Source organism: Caloenas nicobarica, chromosome 3 (assembly GCF_036013445.1).
Source record: "Caloenas nicobarica isolate bCalNic1 chromosome 3, bCalNic1.hap1, whole genome shotgun sequence".
Classification (NCBI taxonomy): domain Eukaryota; kingdom Metazoa; phylum Chordata; class Aves; order Columbiformes; family Columbidae; genus Caloenas; species Caloenas nicobarica.
Genome location: NC_088247.1, coordinates 52,824,039 through 52,839,603, shown reverse-complemented (window position 1 = coordinate 52,839,603; position 15,565 = coordinate 52,824,039). Strand labels below are relative to the sequence as shown.

Sequence of the window (15,565 nt, the reverse complement as noted above, 5' to 3'; positions counted from 1 at the left end):
ATCTTCTGGTATCAGCAGTCACCCAGGTAGCTTGTGGTTGAAGCTCTTGTATCTTGGGCTGGTAAACTTCCAGGAAGGTTTTGATGTGGAGTAATTGTTTCAGCAGTTGTAAAAGTTCACCCTTTCAGAGGTAAATACTAGTAATATCAATGAAATGGAATTTGTTAGCATTAGTTTTCACATAATGGTGTATATCTTGGCATTAGTGAGAGAGTGTAGGGCTAGAAAGGACTTATCTAACCTTTCTTCCAGGCCCTAGGGAAGACAAGTTGTAGTGGTGTCACTCCTGGTAGATGTCTGTGCTGTTGCTATCTGCAATAGCAGATGTTCTGCAGCCTTGCTGTAATTAGCTGAAACATTAGGAAACTTTTCCTAATATGACTTAGTCTTTCCGCCTAGGTCATATTTTCTAGACCTCTGGTAGCTTTTGTTATTCCTTGAGATCCCTCCAGCTGAGGAGTACCTCTTCCCTGAAGCGTCCAAACTGGCCGGTCAAGGCCTCCCTGCGGCTGAGCGCTCATCTGCCTCACAGACCGTGCTGGTGTAGTGTTTGCCTTTTGCTGTACAACATCGTGTGCTTTCGGTCAGCTGCAATCCCAGGCCCTTTTCTATGGAACTGATGCTCAGCCATTTTCTGTCCTATGGATCGAAGTATCTTTAGGAAGTTCTAGTATTTGGCAGAGCTGAGAACAGCAGGGGAGGTGCAAGGCTTGCTCTTTATTTGTCTTGTCAGGAGACTGCAGGAGTTGAAAAGCTCCCCCCATGGGAGGAAGGGTGCAGTCCTCTGAGCAGTTATGTCTGTGTCCCACTCTGCTGCACAACCCCTGACTAAGCAGCCTGGAGCATTTTGGAAAGTAGAGTGCATTTGCTGACTGTGCTCCTGCCTGCCTTGCTTCAGCACTAGCTTACCTCCTGTGGGCCAGGCTTGCGTTTCAAATTCCTATGCAAGCCAGAAAAGTCACTTAATAACAGTCCCTCCAGAACAGAGATCAACTCTGGACTCCGAGCAGCAGTGTTCCCATCTTTTCTTCAAGATAAGTTCTCCTGTGACTGGTAGGAAGATAGTATTCACTTTGAACTGCAGGCTCTTAATTTCACCCAACCCCCAGACTTTATTGCATAGGAAATTTGAGATAATTTTTTTCTCATGAGCTTTGCTGATGCTGGAATTTTTTGGCATTGTCTTCCAAATTATAGAAAATGTATTCACATTGTTTTCAGGACTTTGTTTACTACTGATCTCTTTCCCTATCAGTACGCTGCACATTTGCACTTCTGGTCCCAAGGGATCATGCCTTTAAAACAAAGGGATATAAAAATTAGTATCCAACTTCGTAAGCAGCAAAAGAAAGCAGCATACCTCCAACTGTGGAGTGGAATAAATTATATCTGTAATACACAAGGATCCATATTATATTTACTTTGTATCCTGATTCTGAGAAATCTGCTCAAGCATTTTCACCTAAAACAAGTCATTCTCATTAACTCATGACTTTTGAAGGTAAGCACCAATTGTTATTTTATTTTTTATGAAGTTACTAGTGTCCCTTCTGTGGTGGAAGAAGCTCTCTTCTAAAGTCCCTGAAGCGTTTGAAGAGCCTGGACCTTTATCTTGATTTGTAGTGTAGGACTTAGATTTACACTAATTGAAGGCTCTTAAAAGTTGAGGGCAAGAAGTGCTTCTCTGGCAGATGTGGGTTTTTAAATGCTCTTTCGTGTTAGAATAAGTGAGGGTAGGATGGGTTTATAGAGAACAGATGAGTTGGTCCCAGGTTGAAGAAAATGTGGTTTATTTCCAGACGAATGCATATATGAGTGTCTGTCCTGTGTAAGCACATGTCCACAGTCCGCTTGTCCTGTGTGAATATGAGAAAATGATGTGAATGTCAGTTATCTCATATTAATGTTTTTGAGACATACACAGAAGCAATTTGTATATTAAGCAGCTTATTTATTATTAATGCTGCTCTCTGAAGACAGTCCAGGCTTATGTGTGTTCAGCTGAGTGCTGTTCTCTCCTATTCATGTCCTTCGTGCTGACTGGAGCTTTCAAAGGGGATTGTTTGACCTAACGGACAGAACTACAAATGAATCAAAATCGATATCTGTGCCCCTCCTCCCCCTGCTGATTTGAATGGATCCAGTTAGCGTCAAGTGGCAGCAGTAGTCTTCCTCTGGATTCTAGCCAGCTTTGTAAGTAGAATCACAGTCACCCTGGATGGAGGGAGCTTGGCTGCAGTTTCATGGGGCACAGTATGCTGCCTTCCCCGTGTTTGTCTGCAGAGAACAGTGGCACAGGGAAGATGCACCACCAGAAGCAGCCCCTTACTGTCTGTGGACAGAGAGACTGCAAATTTAGTAGACCCGTAATTGAAACACACATGTGAAACCTTTTTTGGTCATTCCTTAGCCCACATTTCTAAGTCCAGTCTTTAAATACAAGTGTCCCAGTGCGGTGATGCTCTTACCACTAAGGCCAGTATTTGGCCTGCCTTTCTCCCTTCTCGGATGTGCAGAAGAGCACTAACTCTTGCTGGCACAGCAGTGCCAGGGTGGGCACAGCAGGGGGTGGGTCGCTGTTCCAGCTGTGGCAGCTTGGCTGAGCAGTACCCATGGTGTGCAGGAGAGGGGATGGAGAGCCCCAGCTGTGCTGCCTGGACTCTTGCTTCTCCTCCTCAGCAGCCCTCCCTAGTCAGTCCCTCGCCTTCAGCGTTATCCCAGGGCCCCAGCTCCAGGGACCAGCCCCACAGTTTTGCTCAGGGCCAGCATTGTTCAGATTACAAGGTGGCTGTCCCTGTTTTTAACCCCACAGCTCCTTCAACCCCAGTAACTTCTCACTCTGCTCTCTCCCTTCCAGTCCCACGAGGGCCAGGGGTTCCTGGGGAGCCTGAGTTGGTGGACAGGGGGCCATGATCTGGTGAGGGGCTGAGGGCTGATGTCCAGGGCATAGCAGGAACACCAGCAGCCTGTCCCCAAACAGATGGGGCAGCACAATGTTTAGTGCATTTTCTTCTTGTCATCTCCATATACTGACTGAAAGTGAGCTGCTTGTTTGCAGACCTGGCTTTAGGCAAGCTAGAAGCAGTTATTTGATGTTAGGCCATGCTAATTGTTGTGTTACAAAAGAAGAGGGTTGCTGGTGGGTTGTTTTGCTGTTTGCAAGGGCTTAAAAAGAGTGTTTGTTTTCCTTAGGTGCATAACTGGTTGAAAGTATGCTGGGACTTACTTTTGCCCTCCATCCCCTCAGCATGAGAAAGGTGGAAGTTTGAGACATTTAGTGAACCACCCTTCTCAAATGCTTGCTGCTCAGAATTGACTTTCTGCCCAAACATAGCAATGTTCAAGATCAAGGGCTTTTACTTTCTTCTGCAGCAAAAGACATTGGCAGAGACCTGCCAGAACCATGCTGGCATATGTCACCTCATCGGTTTCAGTCCTTCAAGTGTGGGCTTTTAGCTTCCTGATAATTGATGTGCTTTGATTTGATTTAAATTGTTGGGCTCACCACAGAGATGTCCCTCTGTCCCTCTGGGAGTGGAGGTATCTGTGGCAGGCAGGAAGCCAGGTAAGGAGAACTGCTCTCCTTAAATGCCATGAAAATAGCTTTGCAGAATCAACATTTTAGGTAGCCTAGTCTCTAGTGCCAGCGGTTTGTGTAGCGATAATAGTTGGCAATTCTGGAAAGATGAGAAAAGTCTGTGATCTGCCATGTTAGGTTTGTAACTTTTCCTTCCATGTAATGTGTCATCGATCTGCAGTAGTGAAACATGACTGAAGCCTTGAAATATTGTTTACAAAAATTAAGAATGCACAATGAAATAAAGAAAAGAGAACAAAAGATGTGTGCGTTTTACAAGACCTGGAAGTAAGCCAAAGTCATTACGTTGTGAAAATAGTGGAGTTTTCCATAAATAATCTAGCTAGTGTGTGAATAACTGACGTATGGGAATTGGGACAAAACAGGTGGTTATAGGGGACCCCAGAGCACATAGAACACTTAAGTCACGTATGTTGGATAACCTGTCACTTCAGCTGAGTTCTCTCGGAAAGAGTGCACCTGGGAGCAGCACAGGGAGGATTCCATCTCAGGATATTTATAAATTGTTGCTGGAGGTTCAAAAAATTGGTTGAAAAGGCATAGTCCAGGGTATCAGTGAAATTTTTAGAACAAAAGTAATAATGATAGTAATGGTAGTGAAAATACAACAAGCAGGTTGCTTTTGAGGGGGAAAAAAAAAAGCCCTAAAATCATTGTATCTGAAGAAAAATACTTGACAATGCCTTCAGTGTCTTCATTGTAGAACTCTTCTGTGGGTAACTGCCATGGTCTTCTGTGTACCAGAGAGTCTTCTCCTAGGTCAAAAGGAGTTTCAGTTCTCTTTTTGTCTGTTTGCTTCTGCACTGCCATCCCATTCCTGGAGACAATATTACACTTTGAGGGACAGCTGGAAAGATTTATGCCAGAACTGTTCGTGAAAACAATGTTATTAGTGTAATGTTTGTATTAATTGATTGGATAGAAGAGTTCAAGTTTATACATCTTTTAATGACATGTTCTTCTGAAGCATCAATTTAAATAAGGAATACTTTTAAATGTCCCTCCCAAGAGGATGTTTTTCATTCCTCCTGCCTTTTGTGACTTTTTTAACAAAGTTTTCTCCCCTCTCAATCTTTTTGGTTGATTGATGGCTTTAGAGAAGGCTGTTGCCTCCTTTTCTGTTCTCCTGAAGTCTGAGTGTAAGCGGGGGACATGTCAAGACAAACGAAGAGAAATTTATGGAGTATTTTCTCTTTAGACAGAGGAGCTGAATAAAACTATGTGAGAACTCCCATGATGTTCATGTAATATGCCAATAACTCTTTGCCATCAACATAGAATTGTAACACCCACTCATGGAAAAAAACCAAAACAAATCAGGGATTTTGTGAAGGAAAGTCGTTTCCATGGTGCTTAGGTACAGAATTTTCTTTGAACCTGGTTGTGTGAGCGGTGGTCTGGTTTCTGTAAACGCGAGTGTCAAGGGTGGGCTCCTGTCAGATTCCCACATGCCTTGAGCTCAGACCACAGCCTGCACCCACTGGTATGCAGATGGCTTCTGGAATCACAAAAGGTTGAGGAGCTCAGTCTCTGAAGACTTCATTCCTGTGTAAGACTGAGTGATGAAATTCCTGCGTTGAAAGTTACAGGAAAAGGAGTAAGTCAGTTTGATGCAGTGCAGCTGTGTAGCTCTAGCATCTGTGGCCAAAAAAAACCCCCAAAAAAGTGAATTTAATCTTTTTTTAGAACATCTCGAACCCTTGGGAAGAGCTGAGTGTGTTAGCAGCTGATCAGAGAAAGGGAAGAGTAGAGTTTGCCAGCATTGGTCCCAACAGCTGCAGAGTTTGTCTGCTCCAGTCTGGCCCTCCACGAACACAGAGGATTCACACGAGGTTATAAATGTTAGAGCTGGTACAGGGTGACAGTAGCGTTGCTGCCTAGAAGGTAAAATCCCTCAGTTTCAGGTTTATTTATATCTGGTTTTGGCCTACCCAGAGAGGCAGTTGCCCTCTATCTGAGCAGAATTTTGGATACCTTAATGCTGAAGGTTGTTTTGTTGTTGATTTTTGGTTTGGTGTGCTTTGTTTTCGTTTGTTTTTGAAAGTGCTGGGATGATTGATTGGTAATAGAGAGGCTTCTGGGGACAGTGTTCCCCTGCAATACGTGAGCTGTGTTTCTGAGAGCGTTTGAACTTCTCTACACTCCCTTTATTTAAAGTTCACAGCCTGTGGTTATGCAGAGGATTAATAGTAACAGCTGTGGGCTAACAGGATTAAAACTGTCTTAGCATATGAGAACATCAGTGATAAAATGCATCTGGTATGAAGTCTAGGATTGTATGTAAATAGTAAATATGTTTCTATGGTGCTTATCTTCTATTCTGCTTTGAATGCTGGGCTGTTTTCAGAATTTTTGTTTCTGGATGCCATGAGGTTAATGATATTTTCAGAGAGGCGGTTATGCAAAGAAGTCGTGAGATCTACACAGCCTTAAAACATTTGTACAGTGTGTTTTGTTGGCAAGGTTTTCTAACGGGGGAGAGTTCCATGCTTTGCAGAGTGAAAAGAAGCAAGCTAGTTATGCTCTGTGCTAGTGTGGCTCTGCTTCATCACGGATTAATTTGTCTCACCTTTTTCCTGCAGGGATTTGGTATGGTAGGGAAAGGATTATGAAAGGAAATATGGTAATGTAGCTCAAACTATATTAGAAGTTAAAAAATATTTTAAAACATGTACTCCAGGCTGTAATGTTTAGTTCAGGCTATTGAAATCCTGCCTGTGAAAGAAGGCACTGCTAAGTTCCAGTCAGCCACAAACAGAAAATCACTTAGTGCCTTCAAGGGATAAGTGACAAATGGATAAATAATTTCAAAACACATGGAGCAAAGAGATTTTAATAGATCTGTCTAGTAAGTAATAAGGTGATAAAAAATGAGAAATTACTTCTATTTGTAGGTTAAGACAACTCACAGTAAATTATTTTGATTTCTGTGACCAAGCATGCACAGAAGTCATCAAGGTTTTCTATTTTCTCATATGGTTATACAAACTCTTGGGCTCATATAAGGTCTGTTACAAGTTAAGAGCAGATTCTTTTACCTGATCTTAAATCCCTTTCTTCCAAAATAGGTGTGAAGCTTTTTGTTTGTAGTGTCATCGTACAGACACCAACCAGAAGTGTACGAAATCTTTCAGTGTTACGTACTCCTTTTCTATTTGTACAAGCTTGTTCCATGTAGATAGTAGAATGGAAGAGGGAAGCCTCAAAATCACCTGTGATGATGCAGAATATTTTAAGGCTTATGATGGAATCATGTAAATACATTCAGTTTCTCTGTTTTTAAGAATCGCATTGAATGAATTGTTCTAAGATACTACCAAATTGCAACTTGTTTATGCTGGTTTTCCATTCATTACTTTTCTTTCTAGATAAAAAATATGGAAACATAAAGATATTCTGCAGGCATGCGCCATGTCTTCTGTAATGTGTATAGCTTAAAAGTTTAACTTGTAATATATTCATTATTTTTGAAATACTGAATTCCTCTTGTAAACCAGATAATTGAGATACAGTTGGCTGGTGACTAGATAGGACAATGTACGTAGCTAAGATACTCCCTTTAATTGGGTTTTTGCATCTTATTTTTCCTCTTAAAATTTACAGTTGACACACTTTCAACTAATGCATCTTTTGTGTTAGTTTATAGGTGGTATAATACATATTTTTTACACTTACAGTAAAATTTCCAAGATGCTCTTCTTAAATATGACCCTCTCCAAATTTAAAAAAAATCAAACCAACTCTGATCTTTTTTTTCTGTACTTTTAGAAGATTTGCTTTTCCACTGTGTGCACTGGCAGGTCTTCTCCCTTGACGTTAACCTGCATTTGCCATTTATATCCTCTTAGCATGGGCTTTAGTAATCTCAGTTCAGCATCATCATTTCCAGAAAAGCTGATCATACTGGATGCTTAGAGGTGAAGCTTTGAGAAACAATTTCATGCTTGCATCCAAATATGTCCTGGTATTTTTTTTTTTAAAAAAAAAAGGTACAAAGGGAAATTAAAGGAGTGCACAAAAGTGATTTTAAGCTTACTGAGCAGGTTGCTGTGTGTGTTTCTGATGGGTGCTGACAGCGCTGTTCTGGGGTCTATTATTGAGGTGCCCATCACACCATGGAGAGCACAGTGCATCTCGCAGGCTCTAACGTAGGCTGGGGCCCAGACCTGCCTTCTATTTGCCCTGCTGCCATGCTGGTTCAAATGCAGTCATGATTTAAATAGTGATATAATTAAATAGTGATATAACAGTGATACTGTTTCTGCTGCACGCTGGCCAAGCCATTGGTGTAACAGGTTAATTCTGGCTTAGTATGCAGTGCGGTATTTATCCGAGGAGTAAGGAACATCTTACGTAAAGCAGCTGAGGAGAAGGTCTTCAGCAAAGCAAAAAGAAGACCTTGCAGGAGAGCCGTGCTGACTATCTTATATAATGAGTTTTTTCTTCTTAAGTTCTTTCTGCTCCCCTTGATTTGTAAATCTCCTGAACCTGTGTCAAAAGTCAGCTTTGGCAAAAAGAGAGAGGCTGAGCAGAAATGCAAGTAAAATGAAGATGTCAGTTTTGTTTTGTTTTCATTCTGCTTTCTGTAGGCTTTTTCCTGCTTACACTTCTGGCCCTAGGAGCGAATGGCAACAGAAGCCTCCCTCAACCCCTCTAAATTGGTAGAGTTTTACAGTCATATTTCTACAAGTTTTGTTTATTATTGCCAATTGAGCAGAGATCCTTTGGGATATGCTTAAGTTAGTTATTATACGTGTCAACTGTGGTTTAATAGTTCATCTCCTGATGAGATTCCAGTTCCAGTGGTAAACTAGACTAGTTTTGGTTTGGCTGCTGTGGGAAAAAGTCCACAGCTAATGTAGGTCCAGGGTAATCTGATAGCATTGTTACAGTATTCTTCAGTATAAGTCTGAAGTTCTATGTTTTTTTAATCTCTATTCCATTCTCTTTCCTTTCAAATAAAATCTGTGTATTACAGGCAAAAGCAGCAAATTAACAATTTGCATCAGAGAATAAGGGAGAATGAATTACGAGCTCAACACGCAAGACTGAGCCATCTTGCAAACTGCGAAGAACCTTATGTGACTAATTTGCAGGTAGGATGGATATTTTACTGTTAGTAAAGCTTTCCATTGCCCAGTGACTGACACCTGAAAGCATGTTCAGAATTTACTACAGGCTAAAATGTAGAGCTTTTGTGATCATTGATGGTTGTGTAATTGTATAGCTGTGAATTACATGGAGGAGAATACCCTCTAAGTGTTGTAGTTTACATTTGCAGAAATGTAAGTTACGTTAACGTTAGGTACATACTTGTATGGAGTAAGAATGAGGGATTGTGACACTGTAAGAACAAGGGCTTAACAGCCTGACTGCAGCACAGTTACAGAGGGAGGTATTAGAAGATAAAGTAGTTTTGCTAAGAGTATCTGAAAGCAACTTGATAGAAGGTTTTCTGAGGAGAAGGAGGTGCTACCCAAAGGGGTGGTTAGATTGTATCGATAAATAGGTGGAACAGATGTGTGAAGACAGACTGGTGGAATACTTTTGCAAAACACGTATCTAAAAGGCAATGCAGAAAGAATATTAAAGGCAGATTCGCAGAGAAATAGCTTTTCTGTCCCTCTTTTATTACTTTATTTTCTGTCACTAACATGGCACCAGGATGTCAGCTGGTGTACTACAGCATGATATTAATTATGTCCTTAGAATAACACAGCTGTGCATCAGGTGACAATCTGGTTTGTGTGAGACAGGAGAGAAATTAAAGTAGAGCCTTGAAGTTACATACTCAAAAACTTTTTCAGACATCTAGGAATGTGGTTTTTGCTGCTTCCAGAAGTTCTCTTATGAAATACTTTAAAATTCTGTCCAGATTAAGATTAAAAAAAAACCTGCAGAAACTGAAGTTTTAGTGTACATATCTTAGTGTACCACAACACACTTTGAATAAAGCAGCAGGTGCATTCATCTTTCATATTTCAAGGAGTTAAGAAAGTTTATAATATATTGGATTTTCTCCTTGAATTGTGTGCTTTCTACAAGATTCACTTGCAAATGCAAATCTCCTGTAATGGAGGTTTTAATCGCTTAATGCTTTGCTGAAGGAACGTTACTAGTTAAAAATACTGCCTGTGTAATTTCTTTAAAGATACCAGTTGAAGTTGTTAAAAGAATGTTGAAACTGAAAGCCTAATAGGATGCATCTCCTTTTTCATCCCAAATGCAGCTGATTTCCATTTCGTGCTTTTCTGTCTGTGGGCAGTGGAGGTAGAAGAGTAATATTGAATTGCATGAAGTGGAAAGGGAGGAGGGTTGTGGTGTACAGGCCAGAAGGTAGGAGGCCTGCCTTCTGACTGTAGCTGTATTCTCAGGCTTGTCCCCGCACCCCTCTGCACCTCAGGTGTGATAACTTTAAGGTTTGAGTAGTACTAATGTTCTGCTTTGGAAGGATCTTGAGATTGGAGCATCTCTTACTTTACTATAGCCATAGCCATTTAATAGAGTGCTTGTCTTCTTAGAGGATGATATGATAATGCAATGGCAGTGATTTCTTTTGAAAACACTTTTTGTTTGGATTTTCAGGCATTTCCTTTGGAAGAAAGGTCACACCTCTTCCATAAGTCTGAGGGGAAAGTGGCCTCACAATGTTCATTTGCTTGTGTTGTGAATGCAAAGGCTTCTTTACTTTTTTTGCTCAACATTACTGAAATACATGCTGTTAGTCTGTATTTTAGTGTTTGAAAAGCCAAACCACATCCTTCCTGACAGTGGAAGAAAATGCAGGACTCTTTTCTGCTGTGCTGCCTAAGTATATGGTGGTATGTGTGTGTTCATTTGTATTATTATTTTATTTCTTTTTTTAAGCAACCACAGTATGAGAGCACGTCACTGCAACCACATGTTTCAGAAAGATCGACATCTCACCTTGAGGAGCTTGAGCGAAAGATTGCAGCAGCTGAGAATAAGGAATTACAACTCAGTGAATTCGTAAAACAAATTTCAAACAAATCTAGTGAGGAGAAAAAGAAGATGGAGGAGAAAGTAAGTGTCTTTCATGTTCCAAATTTCCTTTTGACATTGTTATAGCAGCATATGTTTTATTTGCTAGAAAACATCTTAGTATGTGGGTTGCTGAGCTGTTTTCAAAAGATAACTAAACTGTCTGTGATAGAAAGATGGATAGTTACTGATTGTAGGTGTTGGCAATGGATAAATCTGAACTTGTAGTTAATGCATCCTAAAAAGGTATTGGTTAAACTCGAAGAAAGCTGCTAAGCTCTGAGAATTCATGTAGCTTCAAGTGTTTATTATTACAGTAAATAAAGTTTCATTTAAAACCACAGAGTGTGAAAATTAAATTTCCATATTCAGCATGGCCTGTAAGTGTGGGCCTCATGCTTTGAGATGTACTTAGAGCTTGTACGTGCCTACTAAGCAGAAGTGATTCTCTTGTAGCTTTGCTGGAATGTGCAGAGTAGACTTTAGTCTGAGGCAAAGAAGGAGCTTAGATGGCTGTGTTCTGGGCAGGGCTTTCTTGACAAGGAGTTCCTTTGGAGGCTGAAATAATACCCAGGGGTAGTTTTGAATGTTCTGATAGCCTGCCTTTATTGCAAGCAGGAATGTGCCATTGACCAAGTGGCTCTTAATTCATGTTTAGGGATACATTGTCACTGATACCTTCTTTGGTCACTGGGCCTTACTACAGGACTTAGATTTATGTTAATGCAGGTTCCAGAGGTAGGAGCAGTATGATACAGTGAAGTGGCACATGGGAAGACAAAGAAGAAAGCACAATTCATCTTGAATTCTGCCTTGCTAATTCCTATGAACCCTTCAGTATGCTCTTCACTAAGGGTAGCGTTCAGGAAGGGCAGAAATTGGATGGAGCTGCTTCTTCCTGTCTCAGCTTTTAGTCAGTGTGTAGAAAATGCTGCTGCAGGCGGTGGTAGTGGTAAGGACCTGTGCAGCAGTGCTCGTGTCACAGGGTGGGCTGTACGTTCTGTTTGCTGAACAAAAGGCTCTCAAGGAGAGAAAGGGCAGGGAGGGAGAGCATGTGCTTTGGTAATAAAATCAGCATTGTTCTGGTTGAGGGAAGACTGCAAAGGGTGGAAGGAGCTGTGCAGCATTCCTGTTGGGTGCTGAGCCTGGGGATGAGTTCTCTGCCATTTCGAGTTCTCTGCTGTGCTCACCCGGAGAGCAGCCCAGGCCCAAAGGTTTAGTGTCTCGGGTCAGCGACCGATGTTAGGGGACAAAAACAGAATTTCTGTACTGATCAGAGGGATTGTTGCCAATAGCTATGCTAGGGTTATTTCCGAGCGAATGCCTGACTCTTTGGAGAAGGTAAGTTTTTTTCATCCCAAAACCAGATTTGGCCAGGGAGTGGGGAAAATGGTGTTAACATTGAGGTGAGAAAGAATTCCAGCCTTTTGGCAGTCTTTGGTTTTGTGGCCCATACAGAAGGCCATCTCTGGAAGAAACTTTCCAGATATTATTTACTCTAACTTTTCAGTAGGCTCTGTTACTGTTGCATTGACAGTGTCACACATTTATTTCTCAGTGAGATGGGTGTCTGTAGCACCAAAATAAAAGTATGTTTTGCATTTACTGTAGTTGACAAGCGTTTCTTATCTGTGGATTGCTACAACTTGGTTCCAGCAAGAGAGATACTGTTTTTTATTAACTTGGACTATGACTGGAAAATACTCCTTTTTTCTGCCTTCCTTTCCCCTTTTTTCACCTAAGCAATAAAGCAAAGTATAATAAGTACCAGGAGTGCAGACAACAATAACACTATTAAAAAAAAAACAGAACAAGAAAAAAAACTTTTCCAGACTGATGGACAATTAAGAAATTAACCCAAGAAGAGCTGGAGCCAAAAATCTGACTTTGATACAGTCTTGAAATTACATCAGAGGTCATCAGAACCGAATAGTGGCTTTCTTAACACACCTTCTCTACAGGCATCTTAAGTCCCTGTGTTTTAAGTTGTTTTCCAGGCCAGAGGAAGAAGTAGTAGTAAAATATTTCTTTATCATTTGTTGCATATGAACTTCCCTACTGGTGAGAAAATAAAGCATATTTAAACTGTTGAACTAGAATGTTTTTATATCTCAAGGTACATGGAGTGTTCTGGGCAGAGGTGAAGGAACTGTGGTTTGAAGTCATGTGTGAGTCTGTGACTTAGAGCTGCTGGAATTAATCATGCTTTGGTTTTGTTTTCTGCAGTAACCAACCATTTCATGCAGCTGAGAGTACAATTCTTGAAGAGTGATCGGCGTCTGCTTCTAAAGCAGGTCTATTTTCCACTGTAATCATAAAACATTTACTTTCTTCTAGCTTAAAACTAGAGACCGATTTATTAATAGCCTGAAAAAGAAATACCAGAAAGAGTCTGAGCAAAACAAAGAAAAACAAAGACGAATTGAAACCTTAGAAAAATACCTGGCTGACCTACCAACGCTGGATGATATAGAAGGGCAGAGTAAACAGGTAAGGTAAAAGGAGTTTGGTTTACGTTTTAAAAATACAAGTAAACTCCCTAATATCTGTTGTCAAATCTTGTTGTTTCAACACATTTTTTCCCCATCTGTTTAGGAAGAGAAGTATTTCAATGTTTTAGAAAGCACTGTAGCTATTAGGGATTCTCATACTGGGATAAGTGAAATGGGCCCAAGATTAGACAGAAGGTAACTGCAAGGCTGTGGCCTGTTGCAAGCCCTTTTGCTGATGTGACATCGTGTCTGACTAATGTAACCTGTGTTAGCTGCAAATTCTAGAAGAGAAGAACAAGCAACTTCAAGAAACTATGACTGAGTTGGAAAAGAAGCTCACAGAGGCCCGATCACAGTGCAGAGAGAGAGAATTGCAACTGGTGTGTCAGAAGAAAAAAGAAAAAGAGCTGGTCACAACAGTACAGAGGTATGAACAGCTGCTGGAGCTGTGCCCTGAAACGGGTGTGTTTCCCACCCGATGTCAAGACCTAACATTATTTACACTCTTAAATCTGTTACAATGCTGATGATTTTTTCATGGCATAAATCTGTTACTGTGCAGAATGACAATGTAGTGCAATAGGAAATCCAGTAAGATTTTGATTTGTGTCAAGTTGCAAGTAATAACACAGAGAAGAGTCTGCCTAGGACATTCTTTACTATCTTTTTTTAAAGATGTGGGACACATGCAATGGCATCATAGCCTGCTCCCAGATAAAGGATAGAATAACTGTGTGCAGCAAAGGGGCATTGTATAGAAGCTGTCAGCACTCGTATTTGATAACTAATCCTGCACAAGCTGTGGAAAAGCTCCTTGGATATTAGCTGATGGGTATATCGGGGAAGGGTCAACAGTTTGATAAATTGTGGCTGTTTCTTACCTTTTCACTGAGCGTGGGGGTATTTACAGAGAGGTTTAGCTGTAGCTAATCTGCTGTCATTGAACTTGCATAACTATGAAAAAACAAATGGGATAGATATCCAGGAGAAGATTCCAGATGAGACATGGAGACACTGTTACTATGGTACATTGTAGATCAGGAGAGCTACTTAAACGCTTATTTTTTTAAAAAAGGAGCGGGGGGAGAGGTGAAGCAGGAGGGAATCAGTTTTGATAATTTATATGGTTGTTACTACAGTTCACTGTCCCTCCATTGGATAAAGGTGCATGCCACAGGAGTCTGAAAGTGTTTCCATGATGAAAGGCAAGCTGGTTGGGACACCTTGCCAGCCAAATTGTTGATGCATTGTTTCCATCTTACCAATGAAAGGCCTTTTTTCTTCCTGCCATCATAATCTAGAGCAGGATCATTTTGTCGTTTTTGAAAGCCTACAAATAGCTGAGATGGCCTCTGGTTTCTAAATTAGACAGCAAGATTAACACTAATAAAATGTATTTCCTTTCTGAGAGAGGGTGAGCAGGCAAAGCCTCTGGCTACACCGAGGAGCTTGAGTTGAGCTACAGAGAGTCTGAAGGCTGTGCCCTCGTGTGGGAGCAGCTGGCAGGAGTGGCTTCATGCTCCCCCTCACACGTCACAGAGGGCATGAAGGACAGGCCATCAGTCCTCAGTGCAGCCTCTGGTTCTGGACTCTGGGTTGAGCTGTACATGCCACAGTGAGAGAGTCTGATTTTGAAGCTATGGTAATTTTGAGAGGTTTAAAGACTCCTCTGATCTATGCTGGTGCTGGCTTTGCCTCCCACTGGAGCACAGAGCAGCTGTGAACACCACAGAGCTTTTCTTTGCTCCTCTCTGCCCGCTCTCCCTACACCATACTGCTCAAGCTGTGCCTTTTGGGAGATGCAGCACAGAATCTGGCCCATGAGACCATTCCTGCATGAATGGATCTGTTCTTGTCAGGGCCGCAGTAACTTCAGTAATTTAGGCTTTTGCATCATTCATCCCCTGTTGGTTTGCTCATTCGTAAGGCTGGATTCAACCTGATATGGTTTTACAGTTCTGGTTGGAAGATGGTGCAACTTTCTAATTTTTTACTAGAACACACAGCCCTTTCGGTTTCGGTCAGTGCATTTAATTTTTCTTTCATGTTGGATGACAGTTTACAGCAGAAAGTAGAAAAATGCCTGGAAGATGGTATTCGCCTTCCCATGTTGGACACAAAACAGCTTCAAAGCGAGAATGAATGTCTTAAAGAAAAGAATGAGAAAGCCAGTAAGGTGAGTCTGCAAATGATCTGCTGGGGACATCTTTAACCATGAGTCCTGCATTTCTTTATTTTTTTTTTATTTTAGAAATAAATATCTCACTAAAGAATTATACCCTTGTTGCTAACTCAAATTTCTTTTCAATACGTGTTTCTGTTCAGTACATTTATTTTGCTTGAATTTCCTCTTTTATCAGAGTTAAACTCTCTGTCTTATCATTGACGTTTTCAAAGATCCCATTTAAAAATCTATGGCTACATACCTGTAAGGTGATTTTTTTAAAAAAAGCATCTAAAGAGATTCCAGCCT

The 15,565-nt window shown here is 41.0% G+C and overlaps 1 protein-coding gene across 3 annotated transcripts in view; it reads left to right on the top strand.

Moving 5' to 3' along the window:
• Positions 1 to 15,565, top strand: part of CEP85L (centrosomal protein 85 like) — a 151,443-nt gene that overhangs the window by 124,026 nt on the left and 11,852 nt on the right. For all 3 annotated transcript variants that reach the window (XM_065630892.1, XM_065630891.1, XM_065630893.1), the window contains exons 5-9: positions 8,577 to 8,694; positions 10,466 to 10,642; positions 12,938 to 13,090; positions 13,365 to 13,519; positions 15,151 to 15,268. In XM_065630892.1, the coding sequence (XP_065486964.1) occupies positions 8,577 to 8,694; positions 10,466 to 10,642; positions 12,938 to 13,090; positions 13,365 to 13,519; positions 15,151 to 15,268 (721 nt within the window). The remainder of the gene's footprint in view (positions 1 to 8,576; positions 8,695 to 10,465; positions 10,643 to 12,937; positions 13,091 to 13,364; positions 13,520 to 15,150; positions 15,269 to 15,565) is intronic.